The sequence below is a fragment of the Primulina tabacum genome, chromosome 3 (assembly GCF_025594145.1).
Source record: "Primulina tabacum isolate GXHZ01 chromosome 3, ASM2559414v2, whole genome shotgun sequence".
NCBI lineage: Eukaryota > Viridiplantae > Streptophyta > Magnoliopsida > Lamiales > Gesneriaceae > Primulina > Primulina tabacum.
The window spans coordinates 13,167,605-13,195,014 of record NC_134552.1 but is presented as its reverse complement, the minus strand read 5'-3'; the positions used below and the strand labels follow the sequence as shown (position 1 = coordinate 13,195,014).

At 36.2% G+C, this 27,410-nt stretch overlaps 6 protein-coding genes and 1 non-coding gene across 9 annotated transcripts; 2 read left to right on the top strand and 5 right to left on the bottom strand.

The window, feature by feature from the left end:
- Nucleotides 1-522: 522 nt before the first annotated feature.
- LOC142540533 (fe(2+) transport protein 1-like) lies at nt 523-2,988 on the bottom strand. Its single transcript, XM_075646769.1, has 2 exons — nt 2,304-2,988; nt 523-1,221 (listed from the first exon to the last, which is right to left on the bottom strand). The coding sequence occupies exons 1-2, from the start codon at nt 2,937-2,939 to the stop codon at nt 766-768; spliced, it is 1,092 nt and encodes a 363-aa protein (XP_075502884.1). The 5' UTR covers nt 2,940-2,988; the 3' UTR covers nt 523-765.
- A 3,381-nt stretch (nt 2,989-6,369) lies between these two features.
- TRNAK-UUU (transfer RNA lysine (anticodon UUU)) lies at nt 6,370-6,442 on the bottom strand. Its single transcript has one exon. It is a non-coding gene; the product is annotated as a tRNA-Lys (tRNA).
- Nucleotides 6,443-8,465: 2,023 nt separating this feature from the next.
- LOC142538442 (uncharacterized) lies at nt 8,466-9,629 on the top strand. Its single transcript, XM_075643759.1, has one exon. It carries the CDS (start codon nt 8,466-8,468, stop codon nt 9,627-9,629), a length of 1,164 nt encoding a protein of 387 aa, XP_075499874.1.
- A 1,055-nt stretch (nt 9,630-10,684) lies between these two features.
- LOC142538990 (uncharacterized) lies at nt 10,685-13,630 on the bottom strand. The gene is made up of 8 exons (XM_075644288.1): nt 13,331-13,630; nt 12,346-13,251; nt 12,151-12,249; nt 12,026-12,082; nt 11,849-11,947; nt 11,721-11,777; nt 11,477-11,652; nt 10,685-11,387 (listed from the first exon to the last, which is right to left on the bottom strand). The coding sequence occupies exons 2-8, from the start codon at nt 13,004-13,006 to the stop codon at nt 11,079-11,081; spliced, it is 1,458 nt and encodes a 485-aa protein (XP_075500403.1). The 5' UTR covers nt 13,007-13,251; nt 13,331-13,630; the 3' UTR covers nt 10,685-11,078.
- On the bottom strand, nt 13,063-13,849 carry LOC142538441 (uncharacterized). Its single transcript, XM_075643758.1, has 2 exons — nt 13,331-13,849; nt 13,063-13,251 (listed from the first exon to the last, which is right to left on the bottom strand). The coding sequence occupies exons 1-2, from the start codon at nt 13,847-13,849 to the stop codon at nt 13,063-13,065; spliced, it is 708 nt and encodes a 235-aa protein (XP_075499873.1).
- An 847-nt stretch (nt 13,850-14,696) lies between these two features.
- LOC142540531 (uncharacterized) lies at nt 14,697-23,776 on the top strand. The gene is made up of 16 exons (XM_075646767.1): nt 14,697-14,920; nt 16,239-16,288; nt 16,483-16,523; nt 16,620-16,701; nt 16,861-16,905; nt 17,116-17,172; nt 17,650-17,709; nt 17,799-17,926; nt 18,059-18,323; nt 18,444-18,510; nt 19,029-19,099; nt 19,201-19,290; nt 20,191-20,299; nt 20,657-20,748; nt 21,591-21,696; nt 21,796-23,776. Exons 1-16 carry the CDS (start codon nt 14,782-14,784, stop codon nt 21,888-21,890), a joined length of 1,497 nt encoding a protein of 498 aa, XP_075502882.1. The 5' UTR covers nt 14,697-14,781; the 3' UTR covers nt 21,891-23,776.
- Nucleotides 23,777-23,997: 221 nt separating this feature from the next.
- Nucleotides 23,998-27,064, bottom strand: LOC142540530 (thioredoxin O2, mitochondrial-like). 3 transcript variants are annotated; one of them, XR_012819114.1, is made up of 7 exons: nt 26,779-27,062; nt 25,559-25,624; nt 25,406-25,456; nt 25,212-25,291; nt 24,857-24,901; nt 24,191-24,394; nt 23,998-24,135 (listed from the first exon to the last, which is right to left on the bottom strand). XR_012819114.1 is itself a non-coding variant. In XM_075646766.1 (6 exons), exons 1-6 carry the CDS (start codon nt 27,020-27,022, stop codon nt 24,366-24,368), a joined length of 528 nt encoding a protein of 175 aa, XP_075502881.1. In that variant the 5' UTR covers nt 27,023-27,064; the 3' UTR covers nt 23,998-24,365. The 3 variants fall into 3 exon arrangements, 2 of the variants coding, with proteins under 2 accessions (XP_075502881.1, XP_075502880.1); XM_075646766.1 differs by having other exon boundaries at nt 23,998-24,407; nt 26,779-27,064; XM_075646765.1 differs by having other exon boundaries at nt 23,998-24,394.
- Between the last annotated feature and the right edge of the window lie 346 nt (nt 27,065-27,410).

Genomic DNA, 27,410 nt, shown 5'->3' with positions numbered 1-27,410 from the left:
TTTTAAAAAATATATTAAAATATATATTTTGACTAAAATTCCTGTATCTGCCTTTGTTGATTTTTTCCAATAGTGTGTGGCCCATGGTGGAAAAACTTGACCCGCGTACGGACAAGAGATCTGTACCACCAGAGCTGGCCACCCTAATAATAATTTAGAAGTATATCCATTTATTGCGGGTTCAGTTGAGAGCATTTCAAAATTTCCAAGGAAGAAGACTTTTAATTTCTATCAATTTAAATTTTAAAAATTGGTGCAACATTTGTTATGGCTTATATATTATATAATATGTAATCAGATGAGAGGCAAAAATTTGTGTGAAACGGTCTCACAGATCGTATTTTGTGAGACGAATATTTTATTTGAGTCATTCGTGAAAAATTATTACTTTTTATGCTTAGAGTATTATTTTTTATTATGAATATCGGTAGAGTTGATCCGTTTCACAGATAAAGATTCGTGAGACTGTCTCGCAAGAAACTTACTCCAGATGGAAACAAAGAAATGCTTCAGCCCACAAGGTAACCGGATACTCATTCATTAGAATAAAAACGAACAAAGTATCAATAGACATTGAGGTTTCTAACCAAACAAAAATATTAGCATAAAAACGAGAGTAATCTCGTTTGCTTGTCTGATGGTGAAAAGTGAACCGAATACTTTGAGATTAATATCGAAATTATAAAACCGAAACCTGAATATTATGTTATTTTTTTAGTTCCCATGCATCAAGACAGAAACTCTAATATGATCCGACCAAGTGAATCACGCCCATTTGGCCATGAGAGACATCCCCCCAGCCCCCAACAGAACCGCCGCATAGGACTTAATTTGCAGCCTGATATTCCCCTGAAGCTTTGGCCCCATGAAATCCGCCGCCAAGAGCTCAACCAGAGCCATGTAGATCAAGAGCCCAGCAGAACAAGCATTCAGCAAGCCTACCGTGATCAGGGCTCGCGGGCTGTCTTCTCTGTAAGTTCTAGACAGCCCGATCCCCAGAGCTATTCCGAACGGGGTCGTGACCGAGAAGAAGAAGGCCATCGCGGCTTTCTTGATGAACTTGTACTCCGCCTGGAGGATGCAGCCGCCCAGACCCATACCTTCGAACATTTGGTGGAAGCAGAGTGCAGCCACGAGGCCTTTGATTGTGCAGGTGTTGCTGGAGGCGCCGAGAGAGAGGCCTATCACCACCGAGTGGACTATGATTCCTATCTCTAAAACCTGCAATAGCATCATATATGATACATCCTTTGTTGTTAGTTCTTCACAAACGAATTACCATCTCATCGATAGCCATCCTATTGGGTTCGCTCAAAGGCAAACCTCACACTTTAATCAAATCCACAGCAAAATAAGGGGAAGACGTTGAGTATCTTGGCTAATAAAGCTATACACACAAAATTAAATTTTGTTACACATGATCAAATATAGGTGGCAAAGGATAATAGGTACACGCATGATCGTCAAACTTTGAATATCACATCCCTGATCCCACTTGGTTATTAAAGCCCACTTCACTTTCAGCCAAGAATATACAGAGCCATAGTGGAATTCGAGGTCCTAACCATTAACAATGGAAGACTTTAGACAACACAAAAAGCCGAGAGACTCTTGTCCCTTTGCTAAAATTGTTTCTGTTTATTAGGGCAGAGATGTACCTGCACAGTCTCCACCCAACCTCTCAATATCAGTCTTTTGAGTAATTAATAATGAGATGGGAAGAGGGTTTCCAAATTGGTAATTTAATTTGTTTGGCTTCAGTGGGAAATTAATTCTCTTCAGAATCTAACTCGCATGCATTGGTTTCTGTCTGATCATCCATCCTCTCCAGTCTCCAAGTGTACTCTTTTTTAAGACCAAAGAATTTAAAGAAAACATGGAACAGCTGGTTTCCAAAATATTTCAACTTATTCATCAATATATATAATTATTGAGTTTAAGTAGAATTCAAACTTATTTAATTACTTTGAATTCATCAAATAAAACGATCTTCCCCACAATTCAATGCTAAACCAGACTCGCAAGTAGTGAGCTTTTCGATTTTTGATCCGACCTGATAAATTTAAGCTTTAGGCAATCAATATAAAGATACTATTAATTCCCAAGTTAACAGATATTGATGCATTCTTGAAGAAATAGCACTTGATTTCCGAATAATATGTTTTTTACGATAATGAGCTCTATAAATTTTTTCAAATATCATCCATAATTTCGTGCAAGATTTTATTTTTTTGAGTTTCGTCGATACATGTGTGTTGTGGGTGCGTTTATTCTGTTTAAACAAATAAAATTTATGTACTAACCATGGCAATCACTCGGTAACGAAGAAGTTGTGCGCCTTCGACTTCCAGCTTGGATCCGTGGTGGTGGCCATGACCATGGAAGTGAGAATGCCCGCTTCCCGCCACGCCCATCTCCTGATCTCCGGCGGCGGTTCCAGCACTCTCAGGGAGCACCACCCCCGGGCTCTGTTTCTTCGAATAAAAACTCGTGGTTAACGAATCCACCATGAGGGTGACAATGGCGGAGAGCATGGCGACGAATCCAGTGAACGGGAACTTATGCCACGGATTATCGTCCAAGCAGCTGGATGTGAGCATCTCGAAGGAATCCGGCAAAACGTGCATGAACCCAGTGGCTAAAATAATTCCCGAGGCGAACGATTTGACGATCACGAAGAGGCTGCGCTGAGGGCTAAGCGCGGGGACGGAGCGCGTGACGAGCGGGAGAGAGACGCCGATCATGCTGGTGAGGAGGATGGACACGATGGCGATGATCTTGAGGCTTAACGCTTTCTTCTTGTTGATGCATGCATCGGCCTCTTCAGCACCGCAACTCTCCACCGCGGCGAGTACTCGCGGGACCGAGAAATCGGAAACCACGAGGAAGACGAAGCAGAGCAGCTTCGAGAGCTGTGGTCCTCTTGAACCCATGATCATGGAAATGATTAGATTTATTTTCCAACTGTATCTTTTCCAACTATATATATATATACATCCCCCCACCCCCCCGGTTCTTGAATTATAAAAATTATTTAATACATGTATTTAAAATGTTTAAAATTCATGCAATAATGATATGATAAAAAAATCAAACAATATTTGAAAAAATATAAATTCTCACGCAAAAATTCTAATTTCGAGTCAAGTTTGAGACAAAATTTCAAGTATGAGACGGAAAACAAATTTTTCCCCTCGTGTAAAATATATAAATGTATAGCCTGCGATGGGAACGAGCTATAACACGAAAGGGGTGTGCGCTGAATTCCAGGAAGCAATTTGCATGCGTGTAATTACTGATTCATATCTATTCAGCTATTTAATTTAATTTAAATTAATTAATTTCCACCATATTATGTTTTTTGTTTCACTGAAATAAATAAATAATTAGGAAACTTGAATTTCCTGTGTATATTTGAAATTGTTACCACGTGGACGAAATTGTTAGCGCCACAACCACAACACATGCAAAATTAATTGTAGCACATCTTTTTATGTAAAAAAAATTTAATCTAATAAAATTATTATTTGATATCTTGAAATTTTATTTGATATCTTGAAATTAAATTTATTCAAGTAAATACAAGCCCGCCTGATAAATTTACATTACAAAAAAAATATTTGAATCAATAATTCCTTCCGTCTATGTGACGACAATTTTCCCTACGGGAGCTTCGCATGAAAAATCCGAAATGGAGATAGGTATTTTCAATTTTTAGTGTTCAAAGATTTTAAAATTTATTCGAAATAATTCAGGCAGGTATAAAGATATTATCTCCATCCTCAGAGCTCGTACCAAAAATGATACTAATAATAATAATAATAAGTTCGGATGAGAATCGAGTTCGAGTCTGGATTGCTCTCATCTTATCTTATTAATATTTTTTGAAACGAAAATGAAAATTTGAACTCACGTATTTGAGTTTGGAAATCTCGGAACTAAAAAAACAAAAATGGGATGGATATGAGGACACAAACGAAATTCGAAAACGAAAATGGAAATGACAAATTCGCCCTGCCCTATCGCGCCAGACTGTCATCCCCAAGCTCTACAAACATACGATATATCGTGTCCATGGCACGTGCACGAATGAAGTCCACGAATCTTCGGCGACGACTTGGAAATATGATAATTACACTTCGTGTCCACAATGAATGTGTTGATTGGCCAAAATCTTCATTTGGGAAAATATTAAAGAAATTTTTTAAATATTTTTTATAACTTTATTTATCAAATTTATATTTTTACCATAAATATCGATGCTACTTCTTCTGCTCCATTTTGAACTGGATCCCAATTTTGGATACATACTGGCTGCGTTTGGTACGTGTGATAGGATAAGTAAATGATTAATAATTAAAATGATTAAAAAATGAGATATATGGATTAATAATATGGTAGGATAAATAACATGGTGTTTGTTATGATTTTAAAATGATGGATTAATTTTGTAAATTTTATTGTAATACCCAAAAGGCCCAAAATGCTAATTAAATATATATTATTAAAATAATTGGATAGAAAATTAAATATTTATAATTATAATTTACATTTATTAAAATTAATTTAAATATATTTATTAGAAATAAATTTGTAAATATGTATTTACTTTAATAATTAAAATAGCAATAATATTTTGAATGTTAATGTTAAATAAAATTTTAGTAATAATTACAATATTATTGTTTTTCTTAAAATAATTATAAATATTTATAAAATAATTTGATAGATAATTAAATATTTATAATTAATAATTAAAATAGTAGTAATAATTTGAATATTAATTTTAATGTTAAATAAAGTTTAGTGATATTATAATATTATTGTTTTTTTATTAATTATAAATATTTTTAAAATAATTAAATAGATAATTAAATATTTATACTTATAATTTATGTTTATTAAAATTAATTTAAATATATTTATTAGAAATATATTTGAAAATATTATGGTAATCATTAAACACAATAAATTAAAATTTAATAAATATTTATCTTCATAAGAGATAAGAGAATAAAAATGTAATTTGTGGTATGTTGATAACTTATTGCATTTAATTTGTTAGATTAATAATTAAATAATTAATCATAAAATTAGGTCTTAAACCGGGTTAAAATGATTATTAATGTATCTTAAAATTTTAACCAAACATTAGATAAGTATGTGATTGTTCATCTATCTTTATTTAATCACATCAACCAAACACACCCACTGTATATATTGAAATTAATTTCTATACTTACAAATCAAATCAAGATTATATATGAACCATATTTAATCTTTTCGATCAATATGCATGCTAGAACACCAAAAAAAATAATAATAAGTAAATGAATTCTTACTTTATTTACTTTCTTTTTATCGAGTCATGAAAGAGATATTTTGTTATAATCGGGTCTTAACTCCAATATTTCATCTCAGAATTAAGATCGTTGACGGATGAGCTACGAGTTTGCATGCTCTAGTTTGTTTACAATGTACAATATTTACTTATCTAAAATAATTGCCTTTAAAAAAAATTACGAGTTCTAAATCCTAATAGCTACATTCAATTTCCAGACAATATTCAATTTAGCAGATATGAGTGATAGAAACATTTGCAGGGATAGACCATCGAGTGGTTAAAATTTCCCAACTACATCATTTTGAGATTGGATAATTTGTATTTACGTCTCCGTATATTTTATGTATTTAGTATTGTTATCATTTATCGAGCGTAAAAATTATAATATATTAGTAAAAATGATTGTCAGGTACATTAAATTAAGGAAGTTGAATGCAAATTACTCGTTCGATATAATAAAGATATATTGATCTGTTTGTTTAATAAAAAAAACGAGATTACGATTCCGATCCTATTTCTAAATTCTTGAATTTAAGCAATGAAATAGGGTGAGATGGAAAATAAACTTCTAGCAGTTTCTTCTCCAAAAAGTGGGTGACTCGTCCTTCTAAAGTCAATGGTTGATTTAGTGATTTTGGTGAGTGGCCACGAACGAGTACTGTAGATATTAGTGTTACAAATCCATTTATTGTTTCGAACTATTTATAGCAAATCATTTTGAATCATTTATCAAATGAGATAATTTATTTCAAATCAAATATTGTCAACTAACGCCTAAATCAAATAACAATTTGTCAAAATATCATAAATACGCCATGCATTTTAAAACTTCATTTAATAATATAATAGTTTGTCAAAATATCATAAAGGGGCAATGTATTTTGAAATTAAAATATATTAATAACTTGTAATAAAAGTATTAATGTGTACGCCATTACAACCGCACACAACGTATCCACCACGTGACAGTTTGAAATATGAGAAATTTCATGGAAAGGAGAAAAAATATTGCCACCTCAAAACAACGCCGTCTGTGGGAATCGAACCCACGACCACGTGGTTAAAAGCCACGCGCTCTACCAGCTGAGCTAAGACGGCGGTTATTTTCCACCCGCCGTTGAATAGTAATAAACAAAAATCTATGGGTCCGGAATACCTAGAGATCTCAGGATTTACCAGCCCTCTGCGGCCTTACTCGAAGAGCGGGGCCAATTAAAAAAATGGGATCCCCTCACGAACGATTTAAAAAACAAGGAGTGTGACTTTTTTTTAAAAAAAAAAAAAGAGTTGACTCTTGATTAGTATGTTAAACCTTAATTAAATTTGTAAATTTCTAAATTAATTAATCTCTTCTCTTTCTTCTCGTTCGACGCACAAAATCCCCCCACAAAATTCCCCAATTGTAAACTTCTCAAATTCAAAGAACTCATCTTCCTCATCTACCACTTCCACGTCACATTAAATCGAAATTGACACTATTGTTGCTCAGGTGTTGTTGCGCTCATTCCTCAGATTCAGATCTAAATCTACTCCCACATATGTTGGTCCCATTCTTCTGTATTTGAAGACGAAGAAAAATAAAGTAAGTTTGCTCCTGAAAACCAGTTCATTGTTTTCTTCATTTCATGCAGCTATCGACCAAATTGAAGATCAATAATTTGTGTCGTTCATTGTTTTCTTCGTCGAACAAAATTAAAATGAAGAATTTTTTCCAACCAAAATTAAGTTGGTCGATCAAGAAAAATTCTTCCTGGTCGACCAATGAAAAAATTTTCATGGTCGACCACACTCTTAATGGTCGACCGAGAAATTAAGTTCTTCCTGGTCGACCAATGAAAATTTTTTCATGGTCGACCACACTCTTAATGGTCGACCGTGATGATCATGGTCGACCGACTTAATTTCTTGGTCGACCAACATATTTTTGGTCGACCATGTGCGGTTTTGTTTTTATGTTGTTATTAAATAATTTTGCTCATTCTAATTATCATATTTGTTTGTGCACTTTGTAGATATGCCAACAGTTATTGTTGTTCATTTTGATGGGAAATGGGAAGTGACGGAGGGGCTGGTTTATAAATGGAATCCAGGGGCCAATGCAAAGTTTGTTGCTATTCCAGTGGATGATGATATTTGTTATTTTGAAAATTTAAAAAGTGAACTATATAGAGCTGGAAAAGTAGAAGACACTGCCAACTTGAGGTTGAGTTATCTTCTAGGTTTGCCGTGCAACATTAAACCAATTTATATAGAGAATGACCATGATTTGAAAGCATATTTGTATCTTGGTTGTCCGAGAAGTAGGCCAGTGCTTCAAGTAGAAATTGAATGTGTTGCTTCTGTTGATTCTTTTGATAATGCGCACGGGTATGGTATTGATGAAAACAATTGCAATATTAACGAACAGAGGCATTTTGATGATTATTTTCACTTGAATATTGTTTCTGTGGATCGTAATAATAGCAGTGATTTTTTCGACGAAGCGCATAACGTGGATGTCATGCATGTGGATCGTAGTAACACAGACGAGTTATATGATGAAGCATGTAATGATGCAATTGAGGTCGAGGCAAATTTGGTTCAAAGCAATGACGCAAATTTGGATGCGGATGTGGATATTGACAGTGACTCATTTTCATTCACGGATGGTTCAAACTTGTTTGTTGGTCAAGAGTTTTCAAACCGAGAAGCGGTGAAAAAAGAGCTAATTAGAATAAGTTTGGAAGCTTTCTTTGAATTTGAGACGGTTAAAAGTAGCCAAAAGGTGTACGCCGTAAAATGTGTAGTGTCTGATTGTAAGTGGAGAATCTGGACCTCTTTGATTAAGAATGATTCACGTGCATTCTCCATTCGAACATATTGTAATACACATACATGTAGTTTGACTGGGAGACGAAAGAGAATCCGTGGAGCAAGTTCTGCTGTTGTTCGTGATATGTTAGTGGATAATTTCCAAGGTCATCCAGTGCCAATTGTACCAAAAGCAGTGATGACGATGATGCGCAATAGTATGAATGCTGATATATCAAACTACAAGGCTTGAAAAGGGAAAGAACTAGCAGACAATATGATGAAAGGTGATCCTACGCAGAGTTTTAATAAATTGAGTTGTTATTTGCACATGGTTGAGCAGATGAATCGAGGAAGCATAACAGACATATTTGTCGACGAGGAAAATCGATTCAAGTATATGTTTCTTGCTTTTGGTGCATGCATTAGAGGATATCGAAGTATGCGAAAAGTTGTATCAATTGATGGTACGTGTTTGAAGGGCAAATATAATGGTGTTTTACTAGTGGCATCGGCACAAGATGGAAATTATCACCAATATCCTTTGGCGTGGGGAATCGTAGATGTCGAGTGTACTTCTTCGTGGAGTTGGTTTTTAACGAAGTTGTTAGAAGTAGTACCAGATGAGGATGAATTGGTGATAATTTCCGACAGGCATCAGGGGATCATTAATGCGGTTTCTACTGTCTATAGAAATGCGCATCATGGTCATTGTACGTGGCATTTATCCCAAAACATGAAGACTAGATGCAAAAAGAAGGGTGCAACCGAAATGTTTTTGCACATTGCAAAAATTTATAAAACTTTCGAGTTTGATATTGCATACAATGATTTTAGGAATAGATATCCTGAGGCAGCGCAATATTTGGACGAGAGAGACTCACTTGATAGATGGACTCGAGCGTATTGTCCAAAGACCCGTTACAATATTATGACGACAAACGGGGTTGAGTCGATCAATGCTAGACTACTTGAAGAAAGGAAGCTGCCAATCATTGCACTCTTAGATTCTTTACAGAAACTGGCCTCATCTTGGTTTGCCCGATATCGCCACGCATCAATTGCAAGTAACACTAACCTGACCCCTACGATCGAGGGGATTCTTCGTAGCAGGTTCACAGATGCCCAAGGAATGCAAGTTTTTGAATTAGGACGTATGGAGTTTGATGTTAGGAGTCGTGGACATTCGGCCATAGTGGACCTCGAATCAAAAAGATGCACATGTCGAGTTTTTGATATTGATAGAATCCCATGTGCTCATGCCATCGCAGCTAGTTGGTTAGCGAATATTGATTTATATGATATGTGTTCACAGTACTATTCTACAATGTCATGGTGCATGGCTTACTCAGAGACTGTTTATCCCGTTCCAGAAGAAAATGAATGGCCACGAAACATTAATTTTCCATTGGTGTTGCCTCATTTGCTAGAGAAGAGAGTTGGCAGAAGAAAACAAAACAGATTTCCTTCGATTGGTGAATTCAGCAAGAGATAGCTTGATTTTTCTTTGGTCGACCATCAAGCTATCGGTAGGGTGATGGTCGATCCTTAGCTTTGTTAGGTCGACCATCAATCTCATGGTCGACCATTAGCTTGATGGTCGACCATTGGTTTTCTTTGGTCGACCATCAATCTCATGGTCGACCATTAGCTTGTTGGTGAGTTTTGTTTTTTTTTTAATATATATTAATAATTGTCCAAAATATGTAACATAATTGTGATCGTGGCAAATTACTGAGATTGTGATGAATTGATTCATATGTAAATTAAAATATATAATATAATCTTGAAATTACGATTTATATTTTTTAAAAAATATAAAAAAATAGTTCGATTCCATGATTCAAATTTAACTTGAAACATATAAATAATCCTGTTTTTTAGATCGTGCCAAATAATGAGATTATGATGAATTGATTCATATGTAAATTAAAATATATAACATAATCTTGAAATCACGATTTATATTTTTTTTAAAATATAAATAAAAATTTCGATTCCATGATTCAAATTTAACTTGAAACATATAACATAATCCTGTTTTTTAGATCGTGCCAAATTACTGAGATTGTAATGAATTGATTCATAAGTAAATTAAAATATATAACATAATCTTGAAATTACGATTTATATTTTTTAAAAAATATAAATAAATTTGTTCGATTCCATGATTCAAATTTAACTTGAAACATATAACATAATCATGTTTTTTAGATCGTGGCAAAATACTGAGATTGGGATGAAAAACCCTAAACCCTAAAAAACCCTAAACCCTTGAAACCCTAAACCCTAAAACTAAATAACAATGGTCGACCAAAAGAACAGTGGTGGTCGACCAACACAATATAATGGCCGACCATAAAAGTTAAAGGTCGACCATTACTCGTTGGTCGACCAAACTCGTTAATGGTCGACTAACAGAATTTTGTGGTCGACCAGACAATTTTTGTCAACCAAAAACGAGAGTGGTCGACCAACAAAATAACACCAAAAATTACATAAGAAAACCATGTTCCAATAATGACATAAAATTGTCCGATATATCACAATAATCACCAATCATTAAGGAACATATTACAAGCTAAAAAGTATCTAAACTCAGATACTAATCTATCATCTAAAGTTAGTACTACTTGCGCACTCCTGGACAAAGAGTATCCGGCAACAGCTAACACAAACGCTCCTGAATCTTCGCTGTGAAAAAAAAATGAGAAGTTAATATTTATTGTTAACATTAAAAAAAAGAATAATGAAGTTATTATATTTTAAATAGAAAGTTGACAACGTACTGTATAATCTTGGCACGGAATTCATCATGTATTTTTATATTCCATGGCCTCTCGGGGTGTGGGTTGTTCCCAACAATGGATAGCAGACGAGCAGCGTTTATAAGTATAGGCTCTATGTCTTCATTCAGATCTTTGAATTTGGGATCGTGCCTTCGCTACAAGTCATATATAATGCACTTATTCACCCATGTCACGAGTTTTAGCAAAAACCAGCGCCCATCTGTGTAGACAGGGATGGGAATTCTTCGCGTCTTTTTCCACGAGAGACACGGCCATTCTGGATCACTACCTTTGACTTTGCTCACAATCGGTGCCAGATTTATGTTGAAATCGATATCTTTAGCTTCGGCCAAAACTGATATCGCAGAGTAGAAATCTCTGTCCATCAACGAATCATCTGTCGACATCACTTCAGGATGTCGGATCTGCATCTCAAGCAATCCACGGAGAGCTTCGCCGATGTGCTGAATTCAACATAACAAAAGGTTTTCAAAGTTTTAAAAGAAGTTCTCTACAAATTTAAACTTTATAAAAGATTTATTTAAAAGCTTACAAGGAAAGTGACACGCGATTTTGCGATAGCCATGGGCCCATAGAACGACTTCTCATATTCGGCATAAAAACCTCGAATCCTACTGGGCGAACGGTCGAGCATCGAGGCCCTAACTCGCGCAAGCGAGTTGTTTACCTTCAGTGTCACGGTCTCCGCAAGTGGCCTCACACCGACATCTATAAAATGATCAATTGTAACAACTTTAATGCAAATATGAACAATAAACAAGGTATAGCTTAATAACCTCTCGACGTGGTCGCCCCGCCTCCTGACATACGCGCATGTGGAGTCACTTGAATATCTAAAAACATAAAATATATTGTTTAATATACTATAAATAAATATAAATATAAAAAATGTGCATTACCTCACCTCTTGCGGACTCCTCTGGAATGGCTTGAAGGTTAGGCTCAAATATCTGTTGGGATTGGCTACCACTGCCAATTTCCCTACCCAAAATATCAGCCACACCTAACAGCGTACATTCAACAAATTAAAAGAATAACAACTTTAATGCAAATATGAATAGACAAGGTTTACTCTAATAACCTCTAGACGTGGTCGCCTCACCACCTGACTTACGCGGAACCGGAGTCACTTGAATATCTAAAATAAAGACTTTGTTGTTTAATATACTATACATAAATATCAAATCAAAAAAGTGCATTACTCACCTTCTGAGGACTCCTCTGTAATCACCGGAAGGTTAGGCTCAAATATATTTAGTGTTTGGCTAGTACTCGCAATTTCCCTAGCCAGATTATCATCCACACCTAAAAGCGCACATCAAACAAATTAAAATAATTATGAGAATTGTACTAAATCATTATACTACATAAACATAAATATAATAAATAAAATTAACTCACCAAAATCTGCCTCAGATGCTTTCCTCTTCCGCCCTCTGCTATAGACTATGCTATAATCTCTGTCCTCCTGCACTGGCATGTTAGACCTCATCTCAGCAAAACCAGCTCTAATCTGTTCAGTCAAACTCGATTTCAAGTCAACTAGAGATTGATTTATACTCCTCATAAACGCTCTGGTCTCAATAAATTCTGCTGCAATCTTCACATGAATGGACGTAACGGAATCCTCCAACGCAGTCAATCGCCGCTCGAAACGATGCTCCAAGGGTGATGGGCGGCGGGAGGGATTGAGTCCAAAGTGGACTCTAGGACCCGTACGCATAGGAGAACTGGTCCTAGAGCTGGATCTATCGAGCTCACCAGGACGGATGCCAGAAACGTCAGGAGATGCATGTGCAGGAGGCGTGTGCTGGACAGAGGGAGGTGAATGTCCAAAATGCATGGGCTGGTCAGAGGGAGGTGAATGTGCAGAGTGCGTGGGCTGGACTGAGGGAGACTCCACAGGGTGCTCGCTACATATGACTGTCTGACCCTGCCTCCAGAGCTCGAGTACCCGAGTGATCACCGCATCAGGCGCAGAATCAACAAAATGCCCGGTCGTATAATACGGTGCAACTAGCTCCTCAGGAGTAGGAGTCAAAAATCCCAGGCAATCGTGCATATAATTAATAAAAGATCAAATTAATTAAAATTAATGTCCACGGTTATTTTACCAAATCAATTCATATTACTTACATCTATAGGACAATCACCGAAGGCTGCAGCGATTTCAACACCAGTTGGGGCACGGTTTGACGCCCACGTCTTAGTCACCCACTGAAACATCCTGGGCAACATCAAACCGTCCACATCTCTTCTCCTTGCTAACTTCTGTGCCACGCTCGGATAACATTCATAAGCGAAGATCTGTAACATAAATTTCAAACAGTGTTACTGGTACAAATAGAGATAACAAATCCACTATAACATTCAAAAAATAATATACCTGCAGAGGGAGAACAAAACCACCGACAAGGAAGCTGCCCTCAACTTCTTTCCGGCCCTGTGCCTCGGCGAGGTAATTATATCGTCCTAAAAGATCCTTCTTCAGACATCGGACCGCATCCCGATAGGCTACTCTACCCCAGGGATAATGGTTGAACATATCCAAATCATCTACGAGCCTCAAGTATTTAGGGTCGATCTTCGTCGTCTTTTTCCTCGTCGCCTCACCGAATACGGCACAACAAAAGTATAGACTAGCCATCTTTATCTTCTCCATGTCTAGACCAGTCTCGTTATGCTCTTGGACAATAATATTTCCCTCCAAATCACCCAAAACAATATCAGCCTTACCGGGAAAGTGTGTGGTGCCAAATACACCCCTATCTGGTAAATCTTCGGGCTCTATAGCGCAATCGAGACCCGTTATTAAACAATACTCTAACAAAGAAAATCTAGCAGGCCTTTTGCGCACCACCATCCACAAATCATCACTACTACTATCAAGTATCTGGTTACTCATTAATTACCATAGAATTTGGCTGGAAATTTTAAAATCTCTATAATACCTAACTAAATTACCAAAAGGCGAATGCTCGAAAAAATGGGTTCTCTCCTCGTTGTTCAAATAAAAATGAATCTTCTCAAAAATCTCGTTATATCTCGATTGAATTGTCAACTTACATCGGAAAATGTCATCCCTGCCTAGTTTTCTCGACAAATAGACCTGTGACAAAAAAAAAATATTAGTAAGGTTAGGAAAAATTTTGTGGTCGACCATAAAACCACATTTGGTCGACCATACAAACAAATAAGGTCGACCATGTTTTATGGCCGACTTCGTCTTATGGTCGACCATAAAACGTAGTCGACCAAATAAAACATGGTCGACCATAAAATCTTTAGGTCGACCATGTTTTATTTGGTCGACTACGTTTTATGGTCGACCATAAAACATGGTCGACCATAAAATCATTACTTTTTATGGTCGACCACAAACAACGTATACTTTGTATGGTCGACCATGGTGGAAAACCATGGTCGATTACGCACACACACGCAGCAAACATAACTAAAAAATACGACTAAAATTCAGAAGAAACATATCGAAATAAACGCGAAAATTACCACATTTTCGTCTGCCATTCCTTCGGTTGAGATTTTGAAGAGTCGACGGAGAAGTTTTTCCAGGAACGGAGGGTTTAGAGTTCGGAATAGGGTCTTGGTGGTTTTTGGCAAAAAAATGCGTTTAATCGTGTGTTTCACAGATTTTAAACTTAAAACACAGTGACATAAAAATAATTTTCATTACGGATCTTTTTTTTTTAAAAAAACACAAGAGACTCCCTTTCCCCTATTTCTCCTGAAGAGCGCCCCCAAAAACCAAACAAGAACTCCTGAAGGAACCCAAGAAACAATTGTAAAGTATCAGAAAACCCTAGAATCACTATATTGATGGAGACTCTGCCGGAAAACATGACATCACAGAGCGAGCCCCAAATTGTGGATGTGCGGTCCGTGGTGGAGGCGATCTCAGCTGAAGATTCCGACGCCCCTCTCTACGAGGTTGAGAGCTTATGCATGCGCTGCGGCGACTAATGTACGACGCCATTTATACTAATTGTGCATCTGTGCTTTCCGGTTCTTACGCTGCTCTGCTTGCAAAAGTGCTGTGTGTTTATGTATTATTGTTTCATCCTTGGACTATGTTCTTGTCTTTCTTCATTATTCTTGATACTGTTTTGATTTATCTGGGTATTGTGTGTTTCTACTGATACTTTTATTTGTTGGAGTTTGGATCTTTATTTAATGGTCTCCCGCAACAATTTCGTTCCAGGGTGGAGTTTGCTTATGAACAAATTTATTCACAGTTTATTCAAATAGTATACCTCGCATTATGTAACCATCGAAATATATGTGTATCAGTGTATTATGTGTTCATTTTAATTTTGGTTACCTTCGCAAATAATATTATGTATGTTTCATTTTTACAATGAGTTATCATGGTTTGGTACTACAACTCACCCTTTTGCTTGAAATCTACGATGAAAGTTTCATCATGATTATTATTGTAGTTCGGGGAGTCGAACTAGACTTGAAGAAGAAATTCTATGCTTTAGCATTAGTCTTAAGACGATTTTATAGTAACATTTTGGATGTAACTTTACTTGCACCACACTTGTATGCAAATGATATTAATAGTTCGGATGTGAACAATGTTCTAAATAGCGGTCGAGGCGGCGTAGGCGGTCCTCGATCGGCCCACCTTTGTCTATGGCGGTCTCTATAGGCGGTCTGCGGCTATCCGGCGAGCGAGGAGGCGGTGGAGGCAATGATTTTAAAATTCTAGTTAAGTCAAATAATTTTAAAATCACTCGAAGTCAATCAATTTTAAAAACTTAGATATAATAAAACATCTCTTATTCTCTTTTGTATTTATTTTTGGTTTCAAATGTTCTCAACCATAAGCCACCTACCTGCCTCAAACTGCCTCCAGCCGCCACTACCATCGGCCAGCACCTTAATTAATTTGCTAGTTTGCATTTATATATTTATTTGCACTTTTTCTATATTGTATGAAGCTTTTTTTATGCATAAACGTTATTTAATTACATATGTTACATAAAAAACAATGAGTATTTGTAATTACATTGTATGATTATTTATAGTTACCTATAAAAAATTGCTAAAAAATTCAACCGCTTAGGCGGTTGGTGGTCACTGACCTCCCCGCCACTGCCTCTCGCCATTTATGACATTGGATGTGAAGAAGAAGTCCTATACTTTTTTGCTGAAGCTGATGGTCTGTCTTACGTGACACTGATAAAATTCATGATTTATGTTTGGAAAATGTTATTTTTAACTTAATCATTAGCAATGCGCCAATGTCATTTCTAATTTTTTTCTCGTTTAACAGGGGATAACAAGGTTTTTGTTAACTCTCATTCCACATTTTAGAAAGGTAACTTTCTTGTTCTTTCTCCCATTGTGTATTGAATTAAAGTTGTCTTCAAGATAAAAAAATTCGAATGTCAAATGAACTGGAACTTTATTTTCTTCAATGGATACCACTGTCATGTGTGGGAGACTTATTTCTGATTCAAGAAAATGCTTCTTGTTTTTCGCTTGAAACTTGATTTGTACATCTTTTCTCAGATACTGCTGTCAGCTTTTGAATGCACCCATTGTGGGGAGAGGTATTTCACCTTTTCTCTTTCCAAGTACACAAGAATCTGTCATTTTATGATTTTCTTTTCAATATTTTTTTATACCTTTGTGCTTTCTTTCTGAAGGAATAATGAAGTGCAATTTGCCGGTGAAATCCAACCTAATGGTTGTCAATACCATCTGAAAGTACCATCAGGTGATAAAAAGGTTGTCTTCCATGGAGTTTGATTATCTTGGTTAGTTAGACTGTTCAAACTGTTGCATGTTGACACATATAAGTGTGGCTGTGGATGATTTTTGGTTGGGTCGGTTTGATTGTTCCCTACTGATTTGTATATTATCATGCTGGTTGGCTTCTTATTGTAGATGTTTAACCGTCAGGTTGTGAAATCAGAAACTGCCACAATCAAGGTTCTTTTCTTAACTACTTACTAAGCATTTGAGTTGCAATGCACGGGCATGCATATTGACTGAGGTGATTGTTACCAATTTCTTGTGCACGTATAAAGCTTGGATGTTTTTGACTGGGAATGCAGTTTCCCTCTCCCAAATTGTGTCAATATTTTATCAATAATTTTCACCACTGTGAAACATTTTATTAATTTTATGTTCCTTTTGCAGATCCCTGAGCTGGATTTTGAGATTCCTACTGAGGCTCAGCGTGGGTCTTTGTCAACGGTATTTTCCTGATATCTTATCAGTTCAACATCTGTTCTTTTTATTGGAGAATAAGTCAAATTGAGCATGAGAATGAATTTGCTCACAACTTGCATTTGGTTCTGTTTAAAATAAAGAGAAACTGCCACATGTTTCTGTTATGTATTCATTTTCGTGTATTTCAAAGAGAAAGTAAATAGTGAACACTCATAATTGCATATTACATTTGTATCTGGATCATTGAAATTTACATATGAAGCTTTTGTCCAATTTTGATTCTAATGCAAAATATATGCTTGAGATGTAACGTTTTATATGAACAGCCTTATTTTGTTTTAGATAGTTGAATATGGCATAAAGGTCACAGTATATGCAGTTCCATGCAAACTAATAGGTTTATTCATGCTGTACAAGTGGGCTATAGGTTTGTTATCAACCCGGATGCACCCTTTTATCTTTCATGGTTTTACTTTTACCATCCATTTGGTATGTTTACAGGTTGAAGGAATACTGGTCCGGGCTGCAGATGAGTTGGAAGCCCTTCAGGATGAGAGAAAGGTAAGTTGTTTAAATTCAGATACTTGCTTTCTAAAAAACCATCATTCTACTCATTATTATTTTTCATTTTGGGGGGTGGGGACATTCAGAAAGTGGATCCACAGACTGCAGAAGCAATAGATGAATTCTTGATAAAGCTGAGAGCTTGTGCCACTGGAGATTCACATTTTACTTTAATTCTTGATGATCCTTCTGGAAACAGCTTCATCGAGAACCCGTATGTGTCTAATTATTTGATGCAAAGACATCACCGCGAGCTGAAATTTGAACAGGAAAAACCCAGTATTATCTAATCTGCTTGCATGTATGAGATAAGTAATGTGGAGAATAACTAATAAATTTTGATTAGGTATGCCCCTTCACCTGATCAATTGTTGATGATAAAGTCCTATGAGAGAACACCTGAGCAACATGCTGCGTTAGGATATATCGTGGAGCCATCACAAGGAGGAGAACCCTATGCTGAACCAACTACAGATGGGACCACCGGTATTCCACAAATCCAAAGTGAACCACATGGTTCAGTTGGAGCGAAAGCTGGTCGTAAAGCAATAGCTCAGGGTAATAGCGTGGAAAGTGTTGATGCTTTGTTTCGATATTCGTCGCCTGAAGAGGTAGTATAACTCATCCTTTTCCCTTTTATGTGTATTCTACCTATGCATTCACTTGGACATGATTTCATCATTTCTTTATTATGTCATTGGATCATAATCACTGCTTCACTTTGTGGGCAGGTCATGACTTTTCCATCAACCTGTGGAACTTGTGCCACCAAATCTGAGTGTCGAATGTTCGTAACAAGTATCCTTTTTTAAAAAAGGTTTATCCTTTATGATGAGATGTACCAGGAAAGGTCCCCTATTTTTAGGTAAGGATGTGCTGTGTTACTTGCTATCGCTTAATTTCTAAGGCAAGAGTTACGCTTCTTGAGTTGTGAGGACAGTTTCTCTGGGTGATGTTGCTTCTTGATTTATCTCGGATCATGTATGGTTGATACCGAAGTTGATTTATCTCATGTTGAGTTATTGTATCAGTTGCCACTGCTGACAATATCGTAGTGCCCTTATTTTCATATTTTAGATGGATTGGAATCCGTTCTTTCATAGAATTAGAACCGATTTAGTATGCTAGTGCTTAACAGGCTAAACCACCTATTAAGTTCCTGACCTTTTCTTCATTTCCTGTAAATATTTCTAGCAATACATTGTGTGAGAGGTATTTGTCCAATAGGTATACAAAACTTAGCCTAAGATTGTTTAGCAGTTGACTCTGATGTATTGATGATCTGTCATTGAATTGGCAAGCTTAACTATCGACAGATATTCCTTATTTTAGAGAAGTTATTGTAATGGCCTCCTCTTGCGATGGTTGTGGTTACCGTAATTCTGAGGTATGCATCTGTCAAAATCCCTCTGGCTCTATTTTATGTGCTAATGTCAGTTCTCTTTATTTTATTCTCTCTACTTTATGCTCATTTCATGTGCTTTGCAGGTGAAGCCTGGTGGTCCTATTTCTGACAAAGGAAAAAAGATTACAGTTCATGTGAAGAACGTAAGAGACCTTTGCAGGGATGTCATAAAGGTATGCAATTTTGGTAAGTAGCTGGGATGTCACTGTCATTTTTCTTATTCACAAATAAGCTGTTTATTTCAGTAATATGTTCACCAACACGTGGAACATGTAAGCTTATGCTTGGTGACTTTTGAATCAACTGTGAATGAGATTTACTTGGATAATCAAAGGTTATAATCTTTAATGCATCCGATCTGTCATTATGCCGAGTGACCTCCAGAGTTCTAGATGTCACTAACCCTACTTGACGTTATGTTGAAATTCTTTGATGCAAGATTTGGTTTTGTTACTGAAGTTTTATGTTGTATATATCTATACAACGAGAGCATGCAAGAATAATGCTTTTTCTGGAAAATATTTGTTCGTCTCAGATTATCACCTTTTTTTTATGGATTGCTTCACTTTTGACATTTCAAAGAAAGACAATACATGGCATTATTATTTATTTAGACCTTTTCGTATGGACCTTAGATCTTATAGTTTGTATTTTTGGCTTTTTTTTAATAAGATTTTCCGTGTAGAATTGAGTTTCAATAGCATTTGCCTGGTGCAAAACCATTAATGTCCCACCATATTTTCAAAATTATAAAATTGTTAAGAACATTGCTGAAAGATGATGCTATAAAATATTGAAAGTATTAAATGCAAATTTAGTTGCAGAAACAGGTGTCATTGCATCTTTTATTTTACTACCAGAAGTATATCATTCTATGTTACTACGGTTCAATTGCCCAATCCACAATTTAATAGATTTTTCTGTTTTTGTTGCGCCTCAAAAGGCTTTCCCTTTCTCCACTTGGGATCGGACAGACTGCTACAAAAACTCTAATTCCTTATCATTAAACACCTCTGGCAGTCTTTCATGTTATTTTAATATAATTCTGATTAATGATCCTATCGATATGGTAGTCGGACACGGCTGGTGTGATCATTCCGGAGATTGAGTTGGAATTGACCAGTGGCACTTTAGGTGGACTTGTCACAACTGTTGAAGGTTTGATTTCAAAGATTGGTGAGAGTGAGTATCTTTTTTCTCCTTCCATCTCTCCTCGATGTGTTCCTCTTTTCAATTGAATATTTCTGTGTTATTTCGGGGTAGAGCAAGGGAGGTCTAGAAATATAAATAGTTAAGCACGGTACTATAGTGCCTTCAATCCATTAATTGGGGATTGGGAAACATGCCTAGTAAGTTGGAACCGAATAAGGTGCTTCATCCCATAATTGTCCATCTCTGATGCAAATGCCATTAAATTATATGTTAATTTTGTGATAACCTCATATATGCAATTTGATGAACGACTCTAAAGAGGTTCACATTAAAATTTAAATGTCACGAGTATCCAAATTTCAAAACTAATCGTCAAATTACTTGCAGGTCTTGAGAGAGTACATGGTTTCACGTTTGGTGATAGTGTGGATTATACTGAAAAGGTCAAGTGGCTGGAGTTCAGTGCAAAACTTGAAAAGGTACTCGCTCTAGTATTGACAATGTCAACTCTACTATTGTCAACTCTACCATCCCTGAAATTTAGGCCTTTTCTTCCCCCTGTTTTGCACTTGCATACTCTCTCTTGATACTTGAATCAACCCATTGCTCCTCGTACTCTTGTTCTTTGCAATATCTATGCTGCATATTCTCATTGTTATTATATTTTCTATTAATCTTGTTCTGTTATGGTGTTTGGTTCCTCGGGTTTGAACTTTCGTTCTTCTTTGAATTGGGATGGAATGGAATTTTTCGTACTATCGTTCCTTGTTTTCTTTGATGATTAGTGTTCAAGTAGAACACAATGATTGTGATGTGAGCTTACTCTAGGAGGTATGCTGTCTGTTGACTATACATAGATGTAAGACCTCCACTAGATGGGCGATCTACTTCCTCAAACATGAATTAGACTAGCTTTAACAAGCTCTCGAGGAAACCGTACGGAAGCTTCATTAATTTCTGCATCATTTTTCCATATTGGGGAAAGTCACTGTAACATGTACATTTGGGTATGGAAAGATACAGTTGATATGGCATATAGAGAACTTTGAAAGAATCGACAAATAAAAGCCAATTTTATGCCATCTGGGATGGGCTTTGCTGCAAATGGTATACATGGATTTTCGATCTGCAAATATCCATCTTTGTCATTTGTAAACTTGGTTAATTGCCCTGACCTTGCAAGTTGTTTACTTGATTCTTTTTTTTTGGAAATTGTGAATTTCGGGGATACATGTGCGTGTACCTGATTAGAACACTTGAAAAAGCATGCTAATGTATAGTTATCCGATAACAATGTCAAGTTGTCATATATTTTCGGCAGTTGAAAAGCTTGGAAGAACCTTGGACTTTGATAATTGATGATGCTTTGGCAAACTCATTCGTTGCCCCCGCAACTGATGAATTAAAAGACGATAATCAGCTGACATGTAAGTCTGTCCCCCGATATTTTTTCAAAAGTCAAATAAATCGTTTTCCAAAAAAATAGTTATAGTATTTACTTAGTGTTGATGAATGTGTGATGCCAGTGGAGGAATACGAGAGGAGTTCGGAGCAAAATGAGGAACTGGGACTAAATGATATGGATACGTCTTCAGCTGATGTTTACGTTGATGCCAACTGATGCGTTAGTGTTGTATGCTATTTTTTGTATTCTTTTGTTTTAATATTGACGTTGTGTTACTGAACGATAGAAGAAAGGGATTTGTTATTTATTTTTTATTGAAAGAAGATTGGTGTCGCTGCGACACAATTTTGTCTGCAATTATAAGGAGTTCGGAGTATATATCGTCATATTTGTTCTGCCATTGATAGGTTAGAGTTGACAAGGATTATTTGGTTATTTCGATCCTACTCTGGGGTTGATTAATGGTCATAAAAAGACCATGTAATTTTTTAATATTATACAATACATCTCTCTTTATTACTGTTGAATCAACATATCATCCCAATCATAATATCAGATAAATCTGTTTACTCGGTATCTAGAAATTTACATATTTCAGGCGTGAATTTACAAGGAATCATTCCTCCACACTTGGGGAATCTATCTTTTCTTGTCACCCTGGATTTGAGCAACAACAGCTTTCATGGAATTCAGGTCCCATTCCAGCTACAATTGCCAATTTTTCAAGATTAGAAGAGCTGCAGTTGAGCCTAACTCCTTCGAAGGGAAAATTCCCCAAGAAATCGGATATCTTCGTGCCCCGACTTTCCTGAATCTGGGAAGGAATCCGCTGACAGGACCAATTCCATTGAGCATCTTCAACATCTCAACTTTAGAAATAATCGGGATGTCGCTTAGTAATCTAACCTGCAAAGTTCCACTTAGTGTATGCAACAACCTTCCGAACCTGGAGGGGCAGTATCTTTCAAACAATTTGTTGAGAAATTGGAAATTTGACTAGGCTGATCATTTTGCATCTTGGGGAAATGAATTGGAAGGTATGTACGTGTATTTCCTCATTTCCATCGACCGGAACTATAATTTTAAATATAGGATAAAATTCCACTGGAGATTGGCAATCTTCAGAAACTAGAGGTTTTTGGGTTGGACTGGAATTATTTAAGCGGCTCTCTTCCATCAAGTATCTTCAACATTTCAGCATCGATGATCTTTATATTCGAACAACTATTCCCTAGATATTTTACCGAGGTTGAATGAACATTATGATAAACGTGGCTTGTGCACTATACTTCCTTCACAATGAAAGTGTAACACCAGTAGTCCATTGTGAACCTGAAACCATGCAATGTCCTGCTTGACAAATCATGGTTGGACGTGCTAGCGATTTTGGTATATCAAAGCTACGGCATGGATGGGAGACTATAGCACCGACGAAGACATCAGCCACAATTGGTTATATGGCACCAGGTGCTAGTACTTGCTATAAATGCAAGAAAACAACACTTTCTCGAAAATTTTTGCATGGCTTCGCTGAACTAACTTTATCAGATTTTGATATAGAATATTGTTATCAAGGGATATTAACCTGGAAGAGTGATGTCTACAGCTAAAGTATACTGTTGATGGAACATGTTTTCAGGGGAATCGAGTTTAAAGATATGGATAAGGGAATAATTTCCTGATGCAATCGTGCCATGTAATAGATCCTAATCTGCTAATACAAGGAGAAGAAAGTGAAGAAAATTTTGATGCATAGGCGAGGTGTTTATCACTTGTAGTGGGACTGGCACTGGAATGCACCGTGGGAGAGTCAGCATCCGAGAAGCTGTAATGACATTGAATAAGATTAAACTTCAGTTGCCTCGTCATTGAGGGGGAAAGGAAGGAATAATTACTGCTACTTTCGATATATCAATTGCATATCATCATTGTCCCACTCGGAATTCCCAGTTCAAGAGACAGGTCCTTCAAGAGACAGGTCCACGCCAACCTGACACATTACATAACGGCTAAGGTTTTGAAAAGCATTCGTTCTTTCATACCATAGTTATGTTAATCACTTTCGACAGCCATTCCCACGAACCCAGAGACACACAAACACACACCACATCACACATAGTGTATTGAAATTTGTATACCACTTTTTTCCCCGATTTTTCAACTGTAGGGACATTTGGATGTTAGGCTATGCTCGGATCCACCATGCTTGCAATTTTTTCGTTTTGTTGGACTTCTGATGAACTGTTTGAGAAGTGTTGGCACCCCATGTATTTTCTGACTGTGGGAGGCAATATTTGCCACCACTAAACTAATACACAAGACATAAATCTAACAGGAATAACTAATCTGGACTATAAGGTGAACGGAAAATCCATGATCCCGTCTTTTACAGCAGTAATCATCGAGTTGCATCAATTTCTTCATACCAAAATTACTCATGGTGCAGGATTAAAAAAAATTAATCATGGTGCAGGATTAAAAAAAATTAGTCATGGTGCAGGATTAAAAAAAAATTACTCATGGTGCGGATGATTGATAGCATTTTAGTTCTGTCTCGATTCTTGGGCAAGGCAAAAAAACATAACCACCCTTCATGAAACAGGCAAAACATGGTTGCCACTTCATTTGTAGAGGGCTTCCATCGTATCCTTCAACCGTTGAAGGTCTGCTCCAATGACTTCGGAGGCTTTCTTACCATTTAGAAAAAAGAGCAGTGTAGGCTGCATCAAGCAACTACCTCAGCATCAGATCAATCTATGTAATCACGCCCATCCAAACTAATCATGGTTCATGCATAATTTAACTTTTGCAACGCTAATCATATGCATCAGGATAGAGACAGATAATACCATAAACTGCATTTTAATAATTTCAAATACTTCCACTCCTGGCAAGTTGCATCCTTTTTTGTCCTATAACATTTTTGAAAACATGCATTCGATCTATAAGGTGGTCATGCTTTGTGCTACCATTTTTCACATTGATCCCAAAAGGGATGACTTGGATCAATCATAGCCCCAACATTTATGCCTGAACTTCAGTGGACAAATTCCATTTTTAAAAACAAATCTTCACCAGGCATTATTTCGGTACGCCTTCTAAGTTTAAGAGCACCAGGACAATGGACAAAAAGACACAAGAACTGTGAAAAAAGATAAAAGGCACAAGAGAAGTGGCTTTACCACAGAATGTATATTTAGCTTGCTCAACTCATTTCCTAGCTCTTCCTGCATCCAAAATTCAATCACCATGGATATCATACCAGCAAAGAGTCAAAGGCATCTTTAAAAAATGCCTGAGATCTGTTTATATTGAAGGATCTTGACATAGAATTGATAAGCAGAGTTTAATCTTCAAACTACTAAATAAGAATTTCTTTTTTGCTAAACAAAAATAATTTAATATATATTTGTAGCCTATGACGATTTAATTTGCTAAACACCAATTAATAAAATGCATTAGAAATTGCTTTGATTTCAACAAAACCTTGAGACATGTTGGCTCTGGGAAAGAAGTCAATTTCTGAGTGAAGTTTACCTTATCAATATCAATTTTATAAGTGGTGACATGGGGATATTTCTCACTTAGTTGCCCAATTACAGGAGACAATAACCTACCTGCAAAGAATAGTTCAAAGTTCATACTATAAACAGAAGTACAAAAGTAAGTAGCAAAACCTTACATAACAATGCGTTGACCAGATGCTCAACATAATTGTCAACAAAACTTACAAGGACCACACCAAACCGCAGTGAAGTAGAATATTGCTGGCAATGATTCATCTACACGAGATTCAAGATAGAAATCAGTACAAAATTATGCAAATAGAAGACAACAAAGTAAAAAATTAAAGACATGAAAACATAAAATATTGGTATCCATACCTTGTACCTTGCGGAGAGAATCAGTAAACTGTTCCTTAGACTCGATCGACACAATATTTGATGGATCTGTAATTTAGACCCAATGAGTAATGGGAAAAAAAGAACATATGACAAATTAGAGAAAATGAAACTCGGGCAAACAATGAAATTTAACCACTATAGTCCACGACTAAAATCAAATGGCTTCTTAAAACATTAATCACTGGCAATGTTATCAATTGGGTGTAATAATTAAGTTTCAGAAACATAACAACCAACAGGTAGTCGTGATACTTTTCTTTAATTTCTTCTTCCGAATTTTTGAGAGTAAAGATTATCAGTTTTTGATAATCAAAGTATACTTCAACATCGAAAGAAACTATGAGGTCAAATTTGATATTGTCAAAAAACCATGTGCAGAAACTCTGGCTGGCTCCACAAATTTTCTTGCACACTGCCACACCAAAGTATAACACAATATACAATTCCTTTTTAAAGGCATAGACCCAACATCATGAAATATTGAGAGAAAAAGTACCAAGACTAATTTATACTTTGAAATGAAATTTAGTCACCTCAACTGAGAGCTAGACCAAAACATTGTTAAACCACTGAACGAGTAAGTGTTCGTTTCGCACTGCAGCCAAGTACCACCACATAATTTTTAATTCAAGGGGTTATTGTTTGTTTTATTACACTAGCAACATTCAATGAATGGCATCTCATCTTTTAAATCAATGCCAAATTATAGCAACTCAAGGCATACATGGTCTACACAGATTGCTGAATCCAAGGTTTCGGAAAAAAATGAGGGGTTCTGGTGCGTAAAGGAGGTTGCCATGTGGTGGTGGTTGGAATGGTTTTTTATTTTCTTTCCAAATTTTCCAATTCTTTTGATTTTTTTGTCATTAAATAATTTTCAAAGTTTCTATTTTTTTTATTCTTTTATTTATTGTAAAAAATCCGTGGCGGTCATCACGGCCGTTCCACGAAAGGTCCATGAATCACGCATATTCACATGATTTTCCAGAACAGTGTCTATTTTTTGACAATTTTCTGTTCAGTGCTTATCCAATCTGTCCTGCTCCCACTGACTCTCACCCTAACAACTCCTTTATCCGAAATTCGAAATCCAAGCATAGAAAAATCAAGAAAAAAACCCTAAAATTATCTACAATCTAGATAACAAGTAGTAGTGCTACACAAGTTTCTATTATAGTTGTAAGTAAAGAAACAGAAACCTGATGAGGATGAAGAGGAGAAGCTCCGGAAATGGGTTTGTACAGCTGATTGATAATTAAAAGCTCCGCCTGGGGCAATTGAGGAAATGAACCGTGGACTGGTCTTATCTTCAGCGATTAATAGAGCTGAATACGCGGCGGCGGAGGAAAGTACGAGACTCTGGCTGATCGAAGACGATCTCGCGACGGTGCGTGGCGCCGTGTCGGCCACCAGACGACGTATTACGACGCTGAGTCCTTTCATTTCGCTGCTAAAAGTTTCCGTAGGGCTTTGAATAAATATATAAATTGTGGATTTTTGTTTGTTTTTAATAAATTTGATTAAGACGAATTAAGCCACAAAATATTTATTTGGAACTCACAACCTATGGAAAATTTCTTTTTCAACTGCAAAAATTAATCATATATACTAGTTATTTTATATACGTGACTGTGTGAGTGTACAATATTTTTTATTATTATTAATGGACTAAAGTGAAATTTGACAAATTATGGAGAGACTAAATTAATATTTAAATTGTTGAAATAAAAAATAAATAAAAACAAAAGTGTGGTTGAAATAAACAAAAAACAAAAAATAAAGTCTAATGTTAGTATCATATAATGGTAAAGTTGAAAGAAATAGTTGGTGT

What these genes read in the sequence shown, in the direction of transcription:
- LOC142540533 (XM_075646769.1), bottom strand. Translation starts at nt 2,939, where the DNA reads ATGATCATGGGTTCAAGAGGACCACAGCTCTCGAAGCTGCTCTGCTTC. An exon ending in GTTACCGAGTGATTGCCATG is followed by an intron (nt 1,222 to 2,303) that starts GTTAGTACATAA and finishes ATGCTATTGCAG; the next exon opens with GTTTTAGAGATAGGAATCAT.
- LOC142538442 (XM_075643759.1), top strand. Translation starts at nt 8,466, where the DNA reads ATGGTTGAGCAGATGAATCGAGGAAGCATAACAGACATATTTGTCGAC.
- LOC142538990 (XM_075644288.1), bottom strand. Translation starts at nt 13,006, where the DNA reads ATGCACGATTGCCTGGGATTTTTGACTCCTACTCCTGAGGAGCTAGTT. An exon ending in TACAGAGGAGTCCTCAGAAG is followed by an intron (nt 12,083 to 12,150) that starts GTGAGTAATGCA and finishes TCTTTATTTTAG; the next exon opens with ATATTCAAGTGACTCCGGTT. An exon ending in CGGGGCGACCACGTCGAGAG is followed by an intron (nt 11,653 to 11,720) that starts GTTATTAAGCTA and finishes ATCATTTTATAG; the next exon opens with ATGTCGGTGTGAGGCCACTT.
- LOC142538441 (XM_075643758.1), bottom strand. Translation starts at nt 13,849, where the DNA reads ATGAGTAACCAGATACTTGATAGTAGTAGTGATGATTTGTGGATGGTG. An exon ending in GTTTTGTTCTCCCTCTGCAG is followed by an intron (nt 13,252 to 13,330) that starts GTATATTATTTT and finishes TTTATGTTACAG; the next exon opens with ATCTTCGCTTATGAATGTTA.
- LOC142540531 (XM_075646767.1), top strand. Translation starts at nt 14,782, where the DNA reads ATGGAGACTCTGCCGGAAAACATGACATCACAGAGCGAGCCCCAAATT. An exon ending in AACAGCTTCATCGAGAACCC is followed by an intron (nt 17,927 to 18,058) that starts GTATGTGTCTAA and finishes AATTTTGATTAG; the next exon opens with GTATGCCCCTTCACCTGATC. An exon ending in TCAGTGCAAAACTTGAAAAG is followed by an intron (nt 20,749 to 21,590) that starts GTACTCGCTCTA and finishes TATTTTCGGCAG; the next exon opens with TTGAAAAGCTTGGAAGAACC.
- LOC142540530 (XM_075646765.1), bottom strand. Translation starts at nt 27,022, where the DNA reads ATGAAAGGACTCAGCGTCGTAATACGTCGTCTGGTGGCCGACACGGCG. An exon ending in TGCGGTTTGGTGTGGTCCTT is followed by an intron (nt 25,292 to 25,405) that starts GTAAGTTTTGTT and finishes TATTCTTTGCAG; the next exon opens with GTAGGTTATTGTCTCCTGTA. An exon ending in ATAAAATTGATATTGATAAG is followed by an intron (nt 24,902 to 25,211) that starts GTAAACTTCACT and finishes TTTTGGATGCAG; the next exon opens with GAAGAGCTAGGAAATGAGTT.